Source organism: Triturus cristatus, chromosome 6, assembly GCF_964204655.1.
Source record: "Triturus cristatus chromosome 6, aTriCri1.1, whole genome shotgun sequence".
Classification (NCBI taxonomy): Eukaryota; Metazoa; Chordata; class Amphibia; order Caudata; family Salamandridae; genus Triturus; species Triturus cristatus.
In genome coordinates, this window is record NC_140589.1 from 596,661,707 (window position 1) to 596,684,860 (window position 23,154).

The 23,154-nt window shown below is 41.9% G+C and overlaps 1 protein-coding gene across 4 annotated transcripts in view; it reads right to left on the minus strand.

Annotated features, from left to right (window-relative positions):
- The window catches only part of CEP162 (centrosomal protein 162), an 857,607-nt gene that overhangs the window by 655,524 nt on the left and 178,929 nt on the right, over positions 1–23,154 (minus strand). For all 4 annotated transcript variants that reach the window (XM_085611039.1, XM_085611040.1, XM_085611038.1 and 1 more), the window contains exon 6: positions 5,383–5,459. In XM_085611039.1, coding sequence (XP_085467165.1) covers positions 5,383–5,459 — 77 coding nt within the window. The remainder of the gene's footprint in view (positions 1–5,382; positions 5,460–23,154) is intronic.

The window sequence follows — 23,154 nt, forward strand, 5'->3', positions numbered from 1 at the left end:
TGTAAACAATCCCAGATCTCAGAGTCAGTTGTTGTAGTCAAGACCAGACGTTTCACAAAATAATCCCTGATCTGGAGATACTTGAAAAAGAAGTGGCCAGGTAGTTTAAAATAGATCTGTAAGCTCTCAAAGCTGCAAATCCATTCTTATCGTATAAATCCCCAAGACACGAAATCCCGCACTTAGCCCGGTGCTTGCCAGCATTGTCATGGAACACGTCAGGGAGCATAGGGTTGCCCCATTGAGGAAGTTTATCATAATATAACGATAGAATGCATCTAACAGCCATTGCACGCCATATGTATCTGCTATCTCGAATGGTCTTAAACCTAACTCTTTTAAAGTAGTTTGGGTCATTGATTTGATATAAAAAGATATGACTATCGCTTCCCAAAATCTAGCGATAGAGAGAGTCTTTCTGATCAAGACTTAAGAGACTGCGGAAACGCTCAGAGCAAACTGCCCAAAAGTAGATTTTAAAATCAGGGAAGTCAAGTCTTCCTTGGTTGTATGAGAGCTTAAGCAAGTCTATCGCGTGTTGGGCTTTTATTGTAGCCCCAAATGAAACTACTATGCACGCCCTCAAGTTTCTTGAAAAAATTGGGAACCCACAGAGTAATAGATCGAAATAAATATATAAAATTAGGCAATACTTTCATTTCAATTAAATTGCATCTCCCTAGAATTCCTATTGGGAGTTTATGCCAGTTCCGTAGCTGCTTAGTGGTCTCTTTCATATTAAAGGATAAAAGGTTTGCATGCATAATACATATGACACTGGCTGATCAGAGGGGGAGATGGGCACTAGCACAGTTAGAAATTAGAGGCAAGAAATAAGTGTTTTGTTCAGTCTATGGATCTAATATAGATGATCCTTCTGTCTTTGACTTACTAAATATGGAAATGTTAAATTGGGAGGGGGAATGGTTGATCATGGGTGATTTTAATTGTGTTATGGACTAAAGTATCAACTCAACAAGACAGAGAGCTACTCCAAGAATGCGGAGGACGCGCGCTGCAATATTGGAAATGGGTAGGCTGCAGTCTATAAGAGATGTATGGAGGCAGCTGTATCCAGCTGTCCCTGGCTATACGTTTTACTTTGCCCCTCATAGGCTTTATTCTAGAATAGACATGGCATGGGCGTCGGATAATGTAATATTGACATCAGATATGGAAATATGCCCTAGTATTACTTCTGACCATAATCCTATTATATTATCCTTTCAGGCCACAGCCGGATGCAAAACAGCCAGATCTTTTTCTTTTCCTAGATATTTATTCACGGATAAAGGATACTTGGCTAATATTAATAAACAGCTTGAGGTTTTCTTTGGGGGAGAATATGGAGTCAGCGTCCCTGCTTACTGTTTGGGATACAATGAAACTTTTGTTAGAGGTATCACTCAACAATTTATATGGCAGCAGAACAAAGAGCGGAAAGCTGATGGTCAGGAACTTATTCAAGCCTTAGGGAACATTGAAAAACAACATGCTGAGGCAGTTATGCAGGATACTAGGGATCAGGATCAGCTGCTTCTCTCTCTAATAGATGCAAAGACAGCAATGAAGAAGTCTTTCAGGGAGAGAATTGCAGTTAGGTATAATAAATATCGGCTATCGCAATATGAATATGGCGAGCAAATAGGAAGATAGCTTTTAAAGTAGCAGATGAAGGGCTAAAACAAAGCTAAATGCTAGAGAGGGAACAAATGGAATATCCACAAGCAGTTCTAGAACATCTTTCCATATACTATCAGAAGCTGTATACACAAACTTGAATACCTGATGAGGGAGATATGCAACAGTATCTTCAGGACAGTAATCTCCCGACTGTGAGTGAAGAGGTGGCCCTATTAGATAGTAACGTCTCGACAGAGGAAATAAGCTTGGCAATATCTGCGCTGCCTTTCGGGAAAGCTGTTGGGGAGGATTCAATACCTGCAGAATTATTTAAAGTTTAAAAAAATATTTTGATCCTACCATTTAGTATGGTCATACAACATATCGGCTCAAGTGGGAAGACCAGAATCATGGAATATGACACAGATAGTCTTTTCCCTAAAAAAGGACAAACCCCCTACCGAGTGTGGTTCTTATCGGCCGATTTCGCTTATAAACACGGATGCCAAGATCTTTGCAAAAATGTTGGCAAATCATCTGTCTCCAATAATGCCCGGTTTAGTGTCAGACCACCAACATGGTTTTATTCTGGGCAGGGATACTTCTGCTCATGTTAATATGGCAGTGGGGGCTTTCAATATGGCCGAGAAGCTGTCAGTAGACCCTGGCATGATCCTTTTGGACGCCGGTGGGTGGGATTTCTTGTGGGCTACACTTGCAACTTTTGGACTTAGAGGACAATTTAGGCAGTGGGTACAAGCTCTGTTTAACAAACCTCAAGTCAAATTATCATACTTAGGGTTATATTAAACACCATTCCGAATTCTATGTGGTACTAGGCAGGGATGACCCCTCTCTCCTTTGCTGTTTGCTCTTTACATTGAGCCATTCATTTGTGCACTACAATCTAATTCACAAATAATTCCATTAGACTCAGGGGTAACCAAGCTTAAGGTCACTGCTTATGCGGATGATATTGCGTTTTTTACAACCAATCCAGCTAGGGCGGTAACATTTATTGAGGAAGAAGCAATTAAGTTTGGCTCTGTCTGGATGTAAATTAAATATGCTTATTAATTTCAAACCCGAAAGACCAATAATTGGCGTTTGCCCTGTAGCTAGGTATTTGGGGGCTAGGATTTCAGTGCAGATTGATCGTATATCTGCTCTAAACTATGAATTATTATTGAAAGAGACCGCTAAGCAGCTAAAGTATTGGCATAAACTCCCAATAGGAATTCCTAGAAATCCTACACTACATGTATTTTAGAACAGGATGTTTGTGAAGGAGATTTCCTATATGCAGTCATTGCTGCGGGATTAACTTTTATGGAGGAAAAAGAAAGGCCAGATGTTGCAAGGTGCAAAAGATATGAAATAACCACCTCCTCTTAGTATGTAATAGGGTCATGGTTATTTTGAACACCCCAGTTGCAGCATCTCTTGCACTCAAAAGCATATCAAGTTCTTGTGGAAGGCCTCTTCGCTTCTTTTAAGATGTTAATACAATCTTGGGGAAATTCTTAAGTTCCTTATAGAAATAATTGGAAGCAAGGCCACTAAGTTCCTCTATGGAAGGTTGAGATGTAGGAGCTGGTCTCCAAACTTGTATACAAGATCTGGTCTGCATGGAAGCTTCTTGTGTGGTCCCCCTGATAGGGAAGATCTGTGAACCACCACTGCTGACACGATTACAGGGCTATTAGAATTATTTTTGCTTTGGAATGTCGTAGTTTGATCAACACTGTTGAATTCAAGGGGATGAGAAAATAAGCATAGAGAAATATTCCTGACCAATCGATCTAAAGGACACTCCTCATGGTTCTTGGATTGTAATATCATGAGGTGAAGCTTGGTCATTTTTTTGTTTGGGTCTGTAAGAAGCTGGTTCTCTATATAGTGTACTGAAACAAAGTACACTGTGCAGAGTCCAGTGGGTCCCCAATTGCTTTACAGATGCTAAAGTAGTTCATACTAATGCTCTCTTTTGTGTAGTGTAAGCAAGCAGCTAGGCTTATCAGTGGATAGGGTTAAGCATTTGTTGTTCTCACAGAGGCAATAAATGACACACACGCGAAGAATACATCCGAGACCAATTTAGTAAAATAACACTTCTTTTTAAATATATTTCAAACTCAAGAACTTCATTTCAAGGTAAGTACAGTTTTTGATGAAAATATTCACAGGTAAGTAAACGTTTCGAACCTGTGAGCTTTTATGAACAACGCAATACTATGGGAGGAAAAGGCAAAGATGCATATAGGTAGGCACAGTCGGTTTCAGTTCACCTTCTGGGTTCGGAGTAGTAGTGGGCCAAGTTTCAAAATAATACCAGCAGTTCTTCGGGAACCATATGGGCTCTACTGAGAGCAGAGTGCTGGGGAGGCAGGTGGCTGGTGAACTATGGAGAAGGGGGGCCCACCTGAAAAGAGGCTGCACAGGGGGAGTTGCAAGCAAGTCCGAGGTCTCCCAAGCAGGGGCTGCGGTACCAAGGGGTCTTGGAACACAGGGGCACAGCAGGTTCGTCGGGACCCATGCCTGCGGGGGGCTCAGGTGCAGAGTGGTTAGGTTGACTGGGCTGGGTGCGCAAAGATGCACCTCGCGATCAGGGACAAACAACTTTCAGGGACAAAATCAAAGCAGCTGGGCCACTCTCGAAGTGGGTCTCAGTGATGCTGACATCCCTCAACGACTGTTTGGTCCTTCCGCAGAGAGGATCCAGACTGGACACTCACGTTCGGTGTTTAGCGCAGGGCACCGGTATGCCAGGGGACGGTACAGCACTACTTCGGTTGGTCCTGCTGTCTTCACACTCGGTTGGTAGAGAGATCGGACCTTCCAGAGCATGTGTACCGTCTCCTGGTCATTTGTGGCGTCGGTCGGGGAGCTGCAAGGTGGTGGCCTGAACACCGCTATAGCGGTTGGCGGACTGATCGACCGCTATCCTAAATGGGCAGTGTGTTAGGTAAGCAATGAAGCAGTGTATTCCTTCATGAGTGGAAGTCCTTTGCAATGCTGATTCTAGACTTGAAAGTCAGAAGGTTTAAAAGACTGCTGAGAAATTAGGATACTGTAGTGAGACTCAATTCTCTAAAGTAAAACTCACAAAAGTGTACGAGTATAAATGACTCATATTCATTCTTTACTGGATCTCAATAAATACAAGGAAACTAATCATTGAGCAACACGATGGCATTTGATATTACCGTTTTCGGAGATGAAAATCAAAGAATAATTTTTCAGATACTCAGGCATATAAGCGCTAAGGCAAGAAACTCTGCTCCTTCCTACAAAGCCACTTAAGACCCAGGACACACATTCTATGTGGCATGCGAGTCAAGATTTACGCCTGCACATATGTGAGTTGTTGAGGCTCGCGGAAAATAAGTGTATGAGAAGCACTGTCACTTAGGAACAAAAACAAACTACAGAGCTTTTATCCAGAGTCCAATGCCCGCCAATTAAAGCAGCATTCAACGGACATGCTCCCCAAAATACCAAAAGAACTGTCGCAGCAGGCTGCACACGTTGCTGTTCAAAGAGGAAGAAAACTATTCAGTTATACAATTTATGGAAAAGAAAAGTTCGAGGTGAAAACTGGTAGAACGGTGTGGTTTTTTTCCTGCTCATTTATTCAAGGATAATTCTCGGTCTACTCTTCAGCAAAGCATAAAAAAACACGGAAAGAAAAGCACTGCAGACGTAGCAACATGTTCTGACCCGTGAAGCAAATATTGATACATCGCATGTGGTAATTACCTGACATGTCATCATGTTTCAATTTGTTGTCTTCGTCCTCTGCATCGTCTGGCGCCATCTTACCGTTTGGTTCATTTCTATCATAGGAAACATATGTCAATTTAAAATATAAAGATATGATAATTCTATATAGGTCATAGCTCTTTACTACCTCCATATTGGTGCATTAAACTACACCACTTGAGGTTGCAATGTCAGTCACTTTACTAAGTAAATTAATAATTTTGCATTTATAATCGTGCAGCAAATGTATAAATGGATGTTAGAGGACGCAGGGCCTAAAGTTAGACTCTGCGAACTTCTAAACAGTGTTCTGCTATGAGATTACAGTACATTCTTCTGATTCGGTTTTATGAATTTCTTCGGTAAGACATGTAGCTCCACAAGAGTTGCACTGAAGTAAATTATTGCACTATTTCTTCTTTTTTCAATGTAGCAAAGAATGGTCATAGCCAGTAAAATGTGCATCCCCTAATACAAATACTTTTCTTCCTATCTTATGAAAGAAAACAAAGCATTGCCCAGAATTCATTTAATTCTTACATCCAATAAAGTGCAGAGTGTTCAACAAACATTTAAATACATAAGTTCTTACATCATTCCAAATTCACAATAAAAAAGATAATTAGACATATAAAGTGCATACATATTCGTTTCAGATAGTAAAGTGCTTAAATTAGATTATCCTTCCTTTCTTCTAAGAACAAACCTTGCCCATTACATGCTTAAATCCAATAAAAGGCCCATAAAGCATTTAAATACAAAAGTGCGTACATAGTTCCAAATACATAATACAGAAATCATTTTTAACATTTAAAGTGCATACATAATTGGTTTCAGGTAGTAAAGTGCTTAAGTTAGTCATGACCAATTCATAAATTATCATTTACCAATTACTAGTGCAATTCAACTCCAATTCTGCCACATTCTGTTCAGTTTAACTACCAAACTCACTCTTTTTGCATAACTAGCTTCCCGCTTAAAAAAAACTCTTTGCATTTTAGTAAGCCATTGGGAGAGTTTCGGTATCATTTCAGATTTCCATTTGGCTAGGATTGATAATCTTGCTACTAAAGTCGCAAAGTTGGCACTGGCCAAAGGTTAGCTCTTTGCCTACATCGGCTCTAGCAAAAAGAGCAGCTGAAGGATCGGGGGAGAAGTTAATTGAAAGTTTTTTCCAATTCTACAAACTTACTCTGCCAGAAATTCATTAAGTGGCTACATGTGAACCCCATGTGTAGACAATCCCCAGTTACTTGTCCACATCTAAAGCATCTAGGATCCACAGCGGGATAGATTTTGTGAAGTCTGGCAGGGGTAAGAAGATCATCGATTTACTGAAAAATACTATCCTTCTTAAATGAGTTGCTCTTACGGCCTTGCAGCTCATTTTATTGCCCCTGCCACTGTTGAAGGTTAAAGTGGCAGCCCGTGGATGTACAAACTCTCAAATCACCTGCTTATTTTACACAGACTTGAATAATCTATACCAATTCCACAGCCCTCTTGTTCTTACTACCAAATGGGCCTTCCCAAGATACATTCCATCGCTGTTTTCGGTACCTATTAAGCCGGAGCAAACCTGCTTAATTGGTGCACAACTGAAAACAAGAAGCCTATTTATATTAATATTAGGATTTAGGATTTCTTGCCAAGATAAGAATTTATCATTTTTGTAAAAGTATTGTATTTTATGAAACCCCAACTTTGCCAGCTGTACGCAGTTCTGGAGGACCATTGAAGGCCCCAAGGAATGCATTCCGCTAAATTCATCTGGGGATGAAGCCAAGGGATTCCATATGCTTCCCAGATTCTTTGGAAATGAGATGTATTAACTCTAGGAATCTTATGACTCTTTTGGTAATTTGGGAATGCGCGAAAAAGGAGCGAGGACAATCTGAGATTCCTTAAGCATTAAGGTAAGAACAAAATTGGCAGTGGACATATCCCCTATATTATTATAGTTCAGCAAATTGATGAGCGAGGCTTGTTAGTATAACAGTAAGTCAGGTAGGGCAACACCTCCACCTTACACTTCTAACTGCAGCGCATGTAATCTTAATCTCGGTTTTTTTGCTTGCCAAATAAATTGTCTTATTTCCGAGTAAATACAACCAAAAAAAAACTGAGGGACCTTAATCATTATATTAGAAAGTAAGAATAAAAAAAGTGGGAGAATACTCATTTTAATAAGAGCCACTCGTCCCATGATTGCCATGGGAAGAATATTCCATTGTTTAAAAAGATTACGCATTTTGTTTAATGTAGTAATAAAATGTAGCAAAAATAAATCCTCAAGTTGAGTGGTCACAAATATCCCCATATACCTTATGGGGTTAGTTATCGTATAATGTGCCTGCATTTCAGGAGGCAAAATATCTAAGGAACAATTAAAAAGAAGCGCCTCTGATTTTAAATGATTTATTTTATATCCCCCTATTTCTGTGAACTCCCTTATTTTAGAGAAGGCTCTCGGTAAGTTATCTTTATCTGCTGCCAGATAAAGAGTTGTATCGTCCACGAAAAGCTTAAGTTTGGCGGATTCAGGGACAGGGGCTAAAATAGCACGCTCTTGCCTAATAGTGCATGCTAAAGGCTCAATGAATAGGGAAAATAGCACTGGGGCTAGGCGACAACCTTGACGTGTCCCCTGGCTAATAGAAATTGACCCAGCCACATTTCCCATTAATAATTACAGAAGCCTTTGCATTGCAATAGAAGTTTTTCATCAACTGGCAAAATTTAGTTGGAACTGCAAATTTGTTCAAAACAGCGAAAAGAACATTCCACTGCACTCTATTGAATGCTTTTTCTGCGTCTCACATTATTATTGCTGCTTTATTTTATCAGTACAAAAATAGTCTATTGCTTGAATTAGACAATGGGTGTTAGAAGACAAAAGTCTGGCTTGAAGAAAATCATTTTGATTACAATGTATTAGCCAGGGGGCAACTTGTGAAAGCCGATTTGCAAGAATTTTAGAGAAAATCTTATAATCGACATTCAATAGACTTATAGGTCGATACGAATTGACCTATTCCTCAGATTTCCCCTTTTTGACAAAACTAATCACCGCTGCTTGGGTAAATGTATCAGGAACTATATCCCTTTAAAAAACCCATTAAATAATGACACCAGAAAGGCGTTCAATTGGTGAGCAAAAGTCTTATAGGCCTCAATAGGTACTCCATCTAGCCCACAAGCTCTGGCTGACGGAGATGTATTCACCGCCTGTGTGACTTCTCAGAGTGAAATATCTGTAAGCAAAAACTCTCTCTGTTCCATAGATAATACAGCTATTTTCCCACCTAGCCAATCTATAGCTTCCTCGAGGTGGTATTATAAGACTCAGAGTACAGCTCCCTGTATTGATTGAGAAAGATCTCAGAAATTTCTGGGGAATGTGAGGTAGATCTCATGGTGGCCGGGTCAGTTATTTTTTAATGCAGTTGGCATCGGACCACCGCTTGGCGTACCAAGCCAAGTATCTACCTATGTGATTGTTTCCTTCGTATTTTTTTAGCAGGACTGAATCGTAGTTCAGAATTTCTTTTGATGTAAAAAATCTTGTAAATTATTCTTCATTCTAGAGAGCTTGATTTTGCCTTCTTGAGTAGGTACGGCCAAGTAACTTGTCGTTGCCTTACACAGTTCATTTTCTAGCTGCAATCTTTCTTCATTCTCTTTCTTCCTCCAATAGGAGGTATAGGCAATTACTTCCCCTCTAAAAAAAAGCCTTTAGAGTGCCCTTTACTGAGAATGCTGAAGCTGTATTGACATTTAGCTTTATGCCAGGCACATATGCGTAACCCACTGTTCATCAATTAACAGGGATTTCTCAAATACCCATCTATACCCAGTCTTGGCTTGGGTTTCGATTTTAAACTTAACTGAGAAAACTGCGAGGTGTGGTCGGAAAAGGGATTTTCATGTATCACAGACTCCGTTTTTAGGAGAGCATGGGAAATGAGAAAAAAAATCATTCCGAGAGGAAGAGTGGAATCTCCCTGAATAACATGTATATTTCCTCTCGCCTGGAAATTCATCTCTCCATCAGTTGACCAAAGCAAAATCCTGTATTAGATCCTTACACAGACTTCTCGACTTGGGTTTTATCTGTGTTTTGTGAGCTTATGAAGAGTCAATAGCTGGGCCTATGTAGGAAGGTACGATCCTTCTGCATGGTTACCCCCACTTTTTGCCCGTTGCTACGCTGTTTTTGACAAGTCTGACTGGGATGCTGCTAATCAGGACCCCAGTCTCTCTGCATTCTCCATTAAATTGCTGTGGTAAGTATTTAGGTACATCCCAGATTGGAAACTGGGGGTACCCTTATCAGTCCCTAGTATATGGTACTAAGGTACCCCATTGTCTGCAGCATGCATTATGCCACCTATGGGAGACCATTCAAAAGGGAACTACAGGTCTGCCATTGCAGCCTGTGTAAGATGGTGCTAGCAGAACTTACTACAGATATAGGTTTCCTATATCATGGGTCACTGCACTTAAAACCTATAAGTCACCCCTATAGCAGGCCTTTGGAAACTTGAAGGCAGGGTGCTTTCTCTCGGGTTGTCAGTGAAGCAGCCACATACTATATAGAGGGGCACCGCGTAATTAAGCGATTATCATCTCGAAACTGGCTGCAACGAATCCTATCATGTTTGATATCAAACATGTTGGAATCACACCTCACACACCGTAAACGGTGGATTGCAAGCACTGGAAGAGCCCTCCGTTAGGCTCTCTGTGTTCCCAAAGGCAACCTTCTAGACCCAGACAGCACAAAATGGTTGCTGCCAACCAGAGACACATTTCTGCCCTCCTGCTACTGAGCCAAACTCAAGCAAGGGAATGCAGAACAATAGGCATCCTGTCACAGGGAGGTGTGACCACCTCCCAAACAGGATTTAGTGTATTGGAACCGGGTGGGAGCGCTTGCCAGCACCACTATGTCTGCATGAGTGGCATATTTGGTGTCCCTGTGCATAGTCCAGTTCAAACCAGTCCCGGGAGCCGTTGGCTCCCGCTCTGGTGCGAAACTGGACAAAGGAAATGGGAGTAACCTCCCCCTGTCCAGACCCTCCCCTGGGAGGGTCCCCTGAATTGTACCCACCCTTTCCTAAGGGTACTTAAGAGCTTACCTGTGGGTGGGTCCCAAGATTCGTCATGGGACAAGATTCAGATCAGACACCATTTCTACTTCTACAGTCTGGGCACTCTGGACTTCGTTTGGACTCGACTTCATCTCCCTTCCATTCTGCTGCATCATCTGTGCCTGTGCACCATACAAGAACCTTCCACAGCTTGTGGGCATCAAAGACACCTGAAGGAATCTCCCTTGAAGTGAAGGAGTCACTCCCCTGCATTCGCAGGCACCGCAACTAAGTCAACAGGTCTGCTGATCCTGAGCTCCTCCGGACTCCGTAAGGTTCTGCAACACAGGTGGTGGTTTTCTAAAGCTCCCGAGGCCGGCCCTGCCCTTTCACCAAGTTTGAGGCCAGTATTCCTTGTGGGGGTTGCAATAACTGAACCCCTGTGCACCCCGTCAACTTGCAGTTGCAAAGGCTTGCTGGCTTCCTTCCAAGAAGATCTTCGGGCTCCAAGTAGCCCCAACCTCAAGCACCTCCAGTGACCAGAATCTTCAGCCACATCGCATTGCGTGCACCATGGTCTGCATCTTTTGCTGACTGCTCGAGGTCCTCTCGCAACTCCAGTGCCTCTGGTCTGTGGGTCCATTTGAGGGTCACACTTGTTTCTTTTGAGCTCCCCCGATTGCTTGAGGCCTGCCTTGACTCCCCTGCTTGTGGTGAGTCCCCAAGACCTTGCTGGTCCCGATGTTGCTCCTTCAATTCCTGCGTTGGTTGCATTTTCCAAGGCTTGTTGGTGCTCCCGCTGGACACAGACCCCTCAGCACTTGACATCCTTCGTTGGACAGTTTGTGCAAGGCTCCTGGTCCACCTCAGAGTCACCTGGTCCTTACAGCTGCAGAGTTAAGGCCCTCGTCAACTCTCCTACAACACTCGACATCAGAGAGCATTCGTCTTCCAAGTCACCTAGTCACTCCTGAGTGACGTAGACTCTGTCCCCTCTGCTTGCAAGTACCTCTCAACTAGAATCTACCTTCAGATTCCACCAGACACTTTTTCCTTCTTCAGCAGCAGCACTTTCCTGAAGTCCTCTATTGGGTTTAACTGTGGTTTCCAACACCCCTTCACATGTATGCACCCGGCTTCCCTGGTGAAGGTAACGTGGGTACTAGGGTATCCATGGGTGGGGTGGCTCTCCAACACTCTGTCTTCCACGGGGTTTCTTCAGGGTCCACTGGGAAGGGTCCTTAATCTTTGAAATTCCAACCCCAACTTGCACATAGAATTGTACGGAGCATGCAGTCGTGTTCCCGCACTGCACACGCTCTCCGTGGGGTCCCCATCTACTCACCTTGGGTGGTTCCTTGGGTCCCCAGCACTTCTGCCTCCTCTCGACCTTGTCTTGACCCGGGTCATGGTTCTTATTCCACTTTCTTAATATATGGTTTGGTCCCCCCTGGGGTCCACTGTGTATTCTGTGCAATTTACTGTTTCTTTGCGAAGTATTGTGTGCATTATGATTATCTCTGGATAGGAGATATATAAACATGTTGGAGAGTATTATATAATAAATACATATTTTTATAAATACCTTGTGTGGTTCTTTTTCCCTTAATCTATACTATAAGATTGCATTCTGGTAAAACAAGCTGCTTTACACTCCTTCAGGACTAAGCCTGAAGGTTGCTCTCCACAGCTACCACTGAGAGATCTTTCTAAGGTTGTCTAAGACCTCTTTAATCACAATAAGGGTTGTCTGGACTGGCAAGGTGCCCACTTACATTAGTGGACATCATATACCAGGCCAGCTTCTCACACTGGTGTGCAGCAGTTGGGATTCAAGCCTGCATTGTTTTACCAGATAAATCTTTGTGTTGATTAATTGAAAAAACATCACTAATACTAGGCACATATAATACAAGCTTAGAATAATAAGTTCTACTGAACTTAGGGTTGGGTAAGTCAAGTGTCTAGCACACCCTAGAGCTAGGCAGAAATTGGAAATAGAGTCCCATGGTGGCAGCAATGTGGTCCCTAGAGTTAGAGAAACTTCTTTTGACCATAGGAACCTGAACAAGACAGTCCCTCCCTACCATGTTGGGGATGACATCCATAAATGGATAACTGCTTTAGAAAGGGCCTGTAAAGTTCATAGGGTCCCCCAAGAGCAGTGGGCTACTATCTTGTGGCTCTCCTTTGCTGACAAAGGTAGAGATAAACTCCTCACTGTTAGAGAAGAGGATGCTGATAATTACTCAGTTTTGAAGAGTGCCCTCATTGATGGGTTTGGCTTAACCACTGAGCAATACAGGAGTACGTTCAGAGACACCTAGAAAGCACAAAGCCAGGACTGGGTAGATTTTGTGGATAGTGCCACAAAGGCTCTGGAAGGCTGGCTACATGGTTGCAAAGTGCATGACTACTTAGTGTTGTACAATTTGATTATGAGGGAGCAGATCTTTAATAATAGTCAGAACCAGCTTTTGCACCAGTACCTGTTGGACTCAGATCTGACTTCTCCCCAAGAATTGGGAAAGAAGGCGGATAAATGGGTCAGAACCAGGGTTAAGCAGAAGAACCATAGTGGTGGTGACCAGAAGAAAGATGCTTTCAAAACCCAAGAGAATGGTGGGGCTAAGTCTAAAGAGATGTCCTCTGAAGGTCCCCAAAAGTCTTCCTCTGGGGGTGGGTCCCAAGCTCCTGCTTCCCCTGGAAAGAAACCTTATTGCTTTGTTTGTAAAAAGCAAGGCCACAAGAAGTATTATTCTGATTGCCCCAAGGCTAGCAATAAGGAAAATACTCCTCCTACTACTACAGCATCCACTAGTGCTCTAAGTAGTAATACCCCAGGGAGCAGTAGCACCCCCGAAAGGTTTAGTTGGGTTCTCATGGGGTACTGAGATGTATACTGGCCTAGCCAGATCCCTCACACAGGCCACCTTAGCCTGTGATGGTGGCATGGGTTTTGCCACTTTTACTGAAGGTCCTAATACCTTGGGCAAGTATAGACAGGAGCCTCTGATCAATGGTTAGAAAGCTATAGCCTGTAGCGATACTGGGGCTAGTGTCAGCATTGTGACAGGAAAACTAGTGCCCACCCCCCCTTCAGCTTCTACCTGAGTACATATACCAGGTGACCAACACTGATGGTGTAAGAACAGATCATCCCATGGCCATAGTCAATTTCAGCTGGGAAGGGGTCACTGGTCCTAAAAGAGTTGCAGTGTCCTCCAACTTGCCTGTAGATTGCCTCTTGGGCAATGATTTGGAAACTTCAGACTGGGCTGAAGTAGAGCTGAAGGCCTATCTAGAGATGATAGGCCTATCTAGAGATTATAGGCCTCTCTGAGAAGGTTGGTGTGACCCTGAGTGTCCCAGTCCAACCACAGAGAAATTCAGGAGCAGTGGAGCTTGAAAGAATGGCCCCCCTCTGCTTCACCAGAGAGCCTAGGGGAGGAAGAAAAGTATTTTGGTAGCCTGCTTAAATGCAAAGCTAAAATATATGGAGGTCGCAATAAAGCAGGGAAGTCCTTGGCTAATTATCTTAAAATAAAGAATCGAAAATCTAAGATAGTTGCCATAACAGACAAATTTGGGGTCAGACAAACAAGGGATTCTAAGATTCTAAGATATTGCACGGTTTTACAAATTATAATGAATTATATAATCCCAAGTCCTCTCCTAGCATAGATCAATTGCGTGCCTTTTTCCAATCCATTTCTAAACTGCCAAACCAGAAAGTGGATTTGTCCTCACTTGATGGTGCAATTTCTGAGCAAGACGTTTTCACAGCGATCAATCGCCTTCCAAAGGACAAACCTCTCGGGACTGATGGCTATTCTCTTCAATTTTACTCTCATTTTAAGAAACTTTTAAATCCAGAGTTCTCACTCCCAGGCAATGCTTTATTTGATTCCAAAGAAGGGTAAGGACTTGTCTCAATGTAGTAGTTATAGACCTATCTCACTCATCAACACTGGTTGCAAGATTTTAGCTAAAATAATGGCTTTACGGATTAATAAAGTTATCCCTGATTTAGTAGATTTTCATCAGTCTGGGTTTGTGAAGGGACGTTGTACCTAAACAGGGTTACCCATTATCCCCTCTTTTATTATTTTATACTTAGCACCCTGTCTGGAACAAATCCGTAGATCCCCTAATTTCTCTGGTTTTCATTTTAAGCATATGGCTATAAAATACCCAGTTCATGCAGATGATATTTTATAATATGCTTCTAATCATAATGCCACTCTACCTGAGTTTTTTCATTATTGAGTGAATATTCAGCAGTCTTCGGATACAAACAATGTAGAAAAATCAGAGGTTTTGGACCTGAATAAATATTGTCATCCAGATAGGTTTAAAGATACTGGTTTCACATGGAATTCTAAGTGCATTAAATGTCTTGGTATTCTATATTCTAATAGTATCAAAAAAACTATTAAAATAAATCTTAATGAAGTTAACTCAAGAATTTCAAATTTGGTTAAGGGTTGGTCCCCTTTATATTTATAGTGGTAGGGAAGACTAGCCACGATTAAAATGATGATGTTACCAATAATTAACTTTTGTTTATCTATGTTACTGATTGCTCTTCCGCTTGCATTTTTTAAAACTATTACTCATTCTTTGACCAGATTCCTATGAATAAGCATAAGCCACTAATTTCACTAGCAAGGCTGCAGCAATCGAAGGATAATGTCAGGGTTAATTTTCCTAATCTTAGGATATACCACACGGTGTTCACACTTAAGCATATTTGGACTTCGCTTTCGCCTACTCTTCCTGACTTCCCACTATCTGGGGTCCATTAGAACAGGCTCAGTTTACACCATTTTCATTCAGGGAAGTAGTTTATATCTCTCAACCCCCAAAAGCCTTTCTCTCACCCATACTTACTCACTCTACCTCATTGCTGCACCTGTAATTATTAATTCTAATTCACATTTATAAATATTACATAAACTTCTATTTGGTACAACAAGCATATAGAATAAAAAAATATGTACATCTTTCTTGGAAAGAATCGATAGACAAAGGTATTACAACCATAGGTCACATATTATCAAATGGATTCCTCCTAGACTTCCATGAAACTCAGAAACAATATGGTATTTCTTCTTATTATGCCAATCAATATCAACTTCTTATGATTCTTCTTCATCAATTTATCTCTTGATCAGCAACCTCTGTATCCCATACACACTTCTCCTCCTTCACTTTGGATTTTTCCTCACATATGAAAGCATCATGTATATATAAGATTGTGACCGGCTCTTCTATACCTAGAGTAAAATCCTAGAGTGAAATACAGTGGGAAGCAGATTTGCACCAAGTATTCTCACCTCAAACTTGGAGATCCATATGGACTAAGTTACATACTACTTACCATTCAGCAAGTACAACTCAAACCATATATTATTTCTACAATAGATTGTACTTGAATCCCATGGGTCTCCATATATTTAAGCTTTTCCAATGAGCTAAATGTTGGTCATGCCCTTATGATGGCAGTGACTGTCTACACATGTTTTTTGATGTCCTTTGGATTAAAAATGTTGGTTACTTATATGGGATAAAGAGAATAAAATTCTGTCAACGAATATACCTTTCAATATTTCACATCTTTGGTTCCTCTGCAATTTGGCAATCTCAACTTATGGTTGGGAAGTTTATTTATTTGTTTAATTTTAATTGCTTTGCAAATAATCACTTTAAATTGGAAAGATACTACTAAGATTACTTTTATTGGCTGGTGGACTCTGCTCTGTCATCATCACAGACTTGATCCAGCTCATGCCACCTCTCTACCTTCAAGGATTAAAAAAAGATTTGCTACGGTAGCCACTAACTTCCTTTTTATCCAAACATGCTGCTTACTCTTTACCGGACGCTATTAATTTGAATCCCTAATGATGATTATGAAAATGAGTTACTTACCTGTAACTACGGTTCTCCAGTATTGGTATCTTTCATAGATTCACATGCTTGAATCATCCCGTTGTCGTAGTGGGAGTCCCACGGTATACATATAAAAGCAGTAGATAAAACTACTATAGGCTACCATGCAATGAAGAGGCACTGCAATAGCCAATCCACTTTCTTTTGTAAAAAAGATCCAAACTTAAGCAACAGCCAATCAGGCGACGGCACCCTCTAGTACAATCACAAAAGAGGCTAGGTTCCTCAGATTTTCAAGTACAAGTGTGAAACTATAAACCTTGAGGAATAAGGGAAGCCTCTTCAGGGAGGAGGGTGGGTCGCATGTGACTCTGAAAGATAACAATACTGGAGAACCCTAGTTACAGGTAAGTAACTCATTTTCTTCTCCAGTATTAGATCTTTCATAGATTCACATGCTTGAATCAGAGTAGCTAGCAGTTTCATAAACATGCATGTATAGAAATACTGTAATATATACTCGTTGATCCTTAGAGGATGGTGGGTTATAATATACATGCCAATACAGAAACATCAATAAGATATTACGCAGTAAGATATCAACCATATATATAATAAAAAATACCTCTAATGGGAGAGGCTTACCTTATTGAAAAAGATGACGCAGGATTGCCTCTCCCACTGCTGCTTCGCTATAAGTTGCCATTTCCAGGCAATAGTGCCAGGTGAAGGTATGAGCATTCTTCCAGGTAGCGGTACAGCAAATCTTGTCTAGTGGAACACCAGCAAAAAGAGCAGCAAAGAGGACACTGCTCTTGTAGAATGCACCCTGGTTTTGGTTGTAAGCGGTTTACTCACCTTAATATGACTGAATAGTAGCAGCGATCCATCGTGCCACAGTTCTTTTTGTGACATCAGACCCCAGCTTTACAGGCCCATACGAAACTGGAAGTTGATCCTTTCTGCACAGTTGCTTTGTCCTTTGTAAGTAAAACTTAAGGGATCTTTTACATCTAAAGAGTGAAGAGATTTTTCCGCCGGTGAAGAAGGATGCGGGAAAAAAGTGCACAGAATTACGGGCTCATTAAGGTGAAACTGAGATGGTACTTTTGGTATAAATTTAGGATTTGTACGTAACATCACATAGTCCTCTGTGAAGCATAAGTAAGGCTCTTTAATGGTGAAGGCTTAAATTTCGCTTACTCTTCTAGCAGATGTAAGCGCGAGAAGCAAAGCCACTTTCCATATGAGAAACTTGAGCTCTATTTTGTGGATTGGCTCAAACGGTGATTTCATTAACTGAGACAGGACCACATTATGGCGCCATTCTGGTGGAGGAGGCCTAATAGGGTGAAAAGTCCTGAAAAGACCCTTCATGAACTGTTTGATGTGAGAAGAGCAGAGAGAGGAGGCGTCAGACATCCGCCTATAACAGGAGAGGGCCGCGAGGTGGACCCTTACTGACGCATAAGCCAGACCTGATCTTGTCAGAGAGAAGAGAAAAGGCAAGATTTGTTCTGGGGAAGAGAGAAGGGGGTGAATGTCATTCTGAAGGCACCACGAACAAAAACGTTTCCATTTTACTCTATATGTTTTAGTAGTAGACTCAGCTCTTGCCCTGGACAATATATCTCTGCAATGTTGAGAAATAACTAAATTATTGTACTCATTGAACTCAGGTTCCAGGCATGCAATTGAAGAGAAGCTGGGTGCGGATGCAGGATCTGCCCTTTGTTCATCGTTAGCAGGGTGGTTGACAATGGAAGGCGATAAGGCTTGGATTGCGACAGCAGGAGTAGCTCCGTGAACCAGTGCTGTTGTGGCCAAAGCGGAGCAATGAGGATGAGTTGGCACGGTTCCCGTTTCATTTTCATCAGCACCCTGGAGATTAGAGGGTATGGGGGAAAAGCGTACGCAAAGATTCCTGACCATCTGATTGAAAACGCATTCCCCCATGACCCTATCTGCGGTTCCCTGCTGGCAAAGAACCAGCATTTCTGGTTTCCTTGAGACACAAATAGGTCCAAGTTGGGTGTTCTCCATTTCTGGAAGATGTGATCGACAATCAGTTGGTGGAGTTCAGACTCGTGATTTGATTGATTTACTTGCTCAAGGTGTCTGCTAGGTTGTTCTTTACTCCTGGGAGATGCTCCGCTTTGATAGTTATTTGATGTTGTAGTGTCCTTTACCATATTCTTGAGTTTCCCAGGATAGGATCGGAGATCTTCTTCCTCCCTGCTTGGTTACATAATGCATGCAAGTGGTATTGTCCGTATATATGAGGACTGAGGATACTCTTATCCATGGAAGGAATGACTGGAGGGCTCCCGGGAAAAAGCAAGAGTAGAAGCCTTTTCCTCTCTGAGAGCGTGAGACACATTCTATTGCTCCTTTTTGAAGCATTAGTAAAGCCTCCTTCTTTAGCAATTGAAGATGGGGTGGTATTGATTTCTGAGGCGGATGATGAGGTGGTGTGGTAAACTCTAGGGTATGGCCGTACTTTATTATATCCAGGACCCATTTGTCTGATGTTATTTTCTGCCATTGATGTAGGCAATGAGAAAGGGGAATTTTCTTCAGTGAAAAAGACAAAGGAAGAGCGGCAGGCGGCGAGGTGTCGTCACTGCTTCCAGCCCAAATCCCTGGGCTGAACTTTTTGCTTTCGCTTAGGTTATCTGGAGTAGGCAACCTGTAGTGGTGCACGGTATTGTTGCTGTTGTCGGTAGGAAGGCCGGAAAGAGGGATAAGTTTGAGGCTGGTATCTTGGGTAACCTCCTCGAAAATAATAAGTTCCTCTGCCACGTGCTCCACGAAAGGGGGTCTTTCTATATTAGAGCGTTCCCAGAGCCTTAGATGTGTCCGTGTCTGTTTTGATGGTTTGCAAAGCGTCATCAATATGGTTGCCAAAGAGTGTTTCACCATCAAATAGCATGTCCAAAATTTTGCTTTGCACCTCAGGGCGGAACATAGTTGCTTTCAGCCAACTCTGGCATCTGAGGACAGCAGCTCCAGCAAGCTGACGAAAGGCTAAGGAAGCCATATCCATAGAAGCATCAATGATTTTGGATGCAGATCTTTCCCCCTCAAGCAGGATCTTTCTTGCTTCTATCCTTTTATCCACTGGAAGGAGATCTAAGAAATTAGCAAAGTCCGACCACATCTGCCGATTGTACCTGGCTAAAATTGCAAAAGCGTTGGCAGCACAAACAGTCGCACCTGATGTGGTTGTGAATCTTTTTCCGATGTTATCTAAGCGCTTTCCTTCTCTGTCAGGTGGAGCAGTAATGGGCGCTAGAGGGTTCCTCGATCTCCATTGAGCGGCCTGCAAGATAACTGAGTCAAGCTTAGAATGTCCTACTAGACAAGCTGGAGCATCATCCGGAGCTTTATACTTTGTCGATCCTGGGTAAGACAGGGATAACTGTGGCAGGTGTCCTCATTACCTTTATACCTTCTTCCCATATGTGATCTACAATGGGTATAGACCTAACAGATTTCCTGGCTAGATCTTTGAAATCATAGAGAAAGCAGTCTGATTGTTTGACCGTTAAAGACAGTTGGAAATATGATGCTGCTCTTTCTATTAACAATAACAAAAAGGGTTTGGCCCTTAATCAGTAAGGCCGGACCCAATTAGAACCACAAAATATGCCAGTAATGATGCTCCTTCAATCAACCTTTCATACCAAGTCCAAAATTACCTAAACAATTTGATCTGAAAACGCTTTTTATTTTGATTCCTTTTAGTTAGTTTCAATCTCTTCACCTTATTTTTTAGGAAGAAGATTCTCTTTTAAATTTTCAACATACATGTTTATAAAATATAACATACACTGAAGACACAACAACATTAAAAATTATATAACACACAAATGTTTTAGGTATACAAACAGCTCATAACACATTTATAAACATAGAAAATAAATTTTTCGCTCTGGTTCGGTCTAGTTTCTTAACCAGAATTTGATAAATCCACATTGCCTCTGATAGTTTTTTATAGTGATGGTCATTCAATTTTAATTCAGAGGCCAAAGCCAAATGGTGTACCTACTATATTCACTTCGTATTTGTAACAATTAACAAGCAAAGTGTTTGGTGAGCCAGAGTGGTATCCCATCCACATGGGCACCTATTTGGACAGCAATAAAACCAGTCAACGCGCTTTGAACTCACTGAAATTAGTTGTCGATAGTCATGTAATAAATCCTGAAGGTCTTGTACCAAAGTAACAGGAAGGTGGACCATAGGTTCATTAACTGGTTCCATATACTGAATCTTTGCATGAATAGGGTTATATTCTTGTTGGTAGTATCCCTCAGATTCGTCGTCATCTTCCTCATGATATTTAACATGTAATTGAGAAGGACTATCAGCAGGTCCAAACATCCCATCATCATCAGACTCCTCGAAAAAAGGTTGAAGGTGGTAAAGGTGATATTATTGCTGGATTTTGCAAAAATTGCCTCGATGGTTCAGTCGACAAGAACATCGTCGACGGGTACATAGGCGTAAGCTGTGAGGTGGATGGACGCTTATGAGCAGGCGTGAGATAAAGCGTCATCAGCTTCATCGACAGTAGTGGAGTCTGCGTCGTTGACGAGGACATGATAGGAACGGATGAAGTCATCGTCAGTATCGTAGACGAGATTGTTGCTGACGCGGTCATAGACGAGATCGTCAACGGAACAACCGTCGTCGACGAGGACGTTGTTGTCAGAGTTGCCGTTGGCGATGATGTTGTTGGCGGTGTACCAATCGTCGTCACTGGAGGTGTAGTCGGCGGGACTGTCGTCGAGTCCATCGTCCACGATGTAGATTTTTTCCACGAGGTAGGACAAACTTGTCTAGAAGGTGATTTTTGCATCGACGGTGATCCAGAAGTTAACGCCGTTGGTGACACAAGCTTTTTAGACACAGAAATGTTTATAGAGTGAATAGAAGAGGGTTTTTCCTTCTTATGGCTTTCCTTTTTGTGAGGTGCCTGCATCTTCTGACGAGACCATTTTGAAGTATTTTTCTTGGAAACTTCAGGAGATTCAAGAGGTCTCGCTCTCCTTTTGGGTGTTTCCTTAGAAGCCTGCAAGGTAGAGCTCTCCTCATCCTCAGAGATGACGTCAGATTTAGATTTAAGTTTTTGTAGCCAAATCAATAATCTACCCTCTCTATCCTTGAGGGTTTTTGTAGAGCAAGTTCTACAGATTTTGCAGTCTTTTACCTAATGTTGAGGGTAAAGGCAGTAGATGCAGCTCTTATGTGGATCCTCAGCATGCAGCCTCTTCTTACCACATGATCCACACAACCTGAAGAGACCTTTCTTTGAAGATTCCGACATATTGGTTAGATAACTGATTGGAAAACTGGATAACAAGAGAAAACCGAGCGGAGAGCTCAGGGAGACTCCCTTTCACAAGACGTGCGGAAGAAAATCTGAGGAACTTAGCCTCTCTTGGGATTGTTCTAGAGGGTGCCATCGCCTGATTGGCTGTTGCTTAAGTTTGGTTCTTTTTTACAAAAGAAAGTGGATGGGCTATTGCAGTGACTATTCATTGCATGGTAGCCTATATCAGTTTTATCTACTGCTTTCATATGTATACCGTGGGATTCCCACTACGATGACTGGGGTGATTCAAGCATGTGAATCTATGAAAGATCCAATACTGGAGAAATGTGGTTCTTCAGCTGTTGGAGTGTTTATTACAATTATATTAATTGCATGCTCCAGATTTATTTATTTGTAGTTCTTTTCTCTTTCTTCTCTTTCTTTCTCTTGCCTTTCTTTCCTCCTTTTTCTTCTTACAAAATGCAAAAAAGTGTTGGTTTTCTTCTCTCTTGTAATATTTATCTTACAATTCAAGCATTGGGATTTCACGTTTCTATGAATTCTGTTTAGTATTTCTTAAGTTGGTTGTTGATCTTTCACATGCCAATATTGCTCGGATTATTTATAATGATTTCATATAATGTATGGCCTTTTGGATTTTCTTAATAAAGCATTCTCAAAACTTAAAAAAAGAGCGTGAGATGAGAGAAAGCAGGTGGAAAGGGCATGGGGAGATAGATAACTGTTTCTGTTCCTCATACCTGTACTGCTCAGCATTTACCCTACAAAACCCCATCTGACAGTTGTAGAGAGCACTGTCGCTGAGTACTCAAGGACATCGAGAGAAGATATTAGACATCATAATAAATGGCTCCCCATGTTCTACGAAATACCAGCGAGATCAGGCACCCCAGGAGATGGGTCATGGAGACGTTTCAACAGGACTAGAGTAGCTAGTGGTTAGACAGAAACAAGCACAGCAGGATTAGTCTCATCTATGTGCTTTTGCTTCTTGTACCCTACGTGTTTTCGGGGGAGGCTAAGAGTATGCCAATATACAAGGGAGGGCTTGCCTCCTGTGCTTCTAACTTCACCAAGGATCTCCACTGGCTGCAGGGCAGAGGGAGTGATACTCCCAAACACCATTCACTTAAAGTCATTGAGGTAGGTCTCAACGTGGGAGTGAGAAGATCTAGGTAGGGTTGCCTGGCTACCTCACTGGCAGAAAGTGTAATTGGTACCCTGTTTAGTACCCAAACCGATATACTTAATCCCCCATTTTACATCATGGTAATGGCATCAAATATCTCTGTAGTGATCGATGCAGCCTTGGTCTGCAAGACAACCAAGCATGTCTGGTGTGACCTCAAACCGAGGGTAGCACATAGAGCGCTAGTGATGGTTGTCAAAGCACAAGATGTTGAGGTTATGTGGGTCAACTACTGCAAACATCAGATTGCA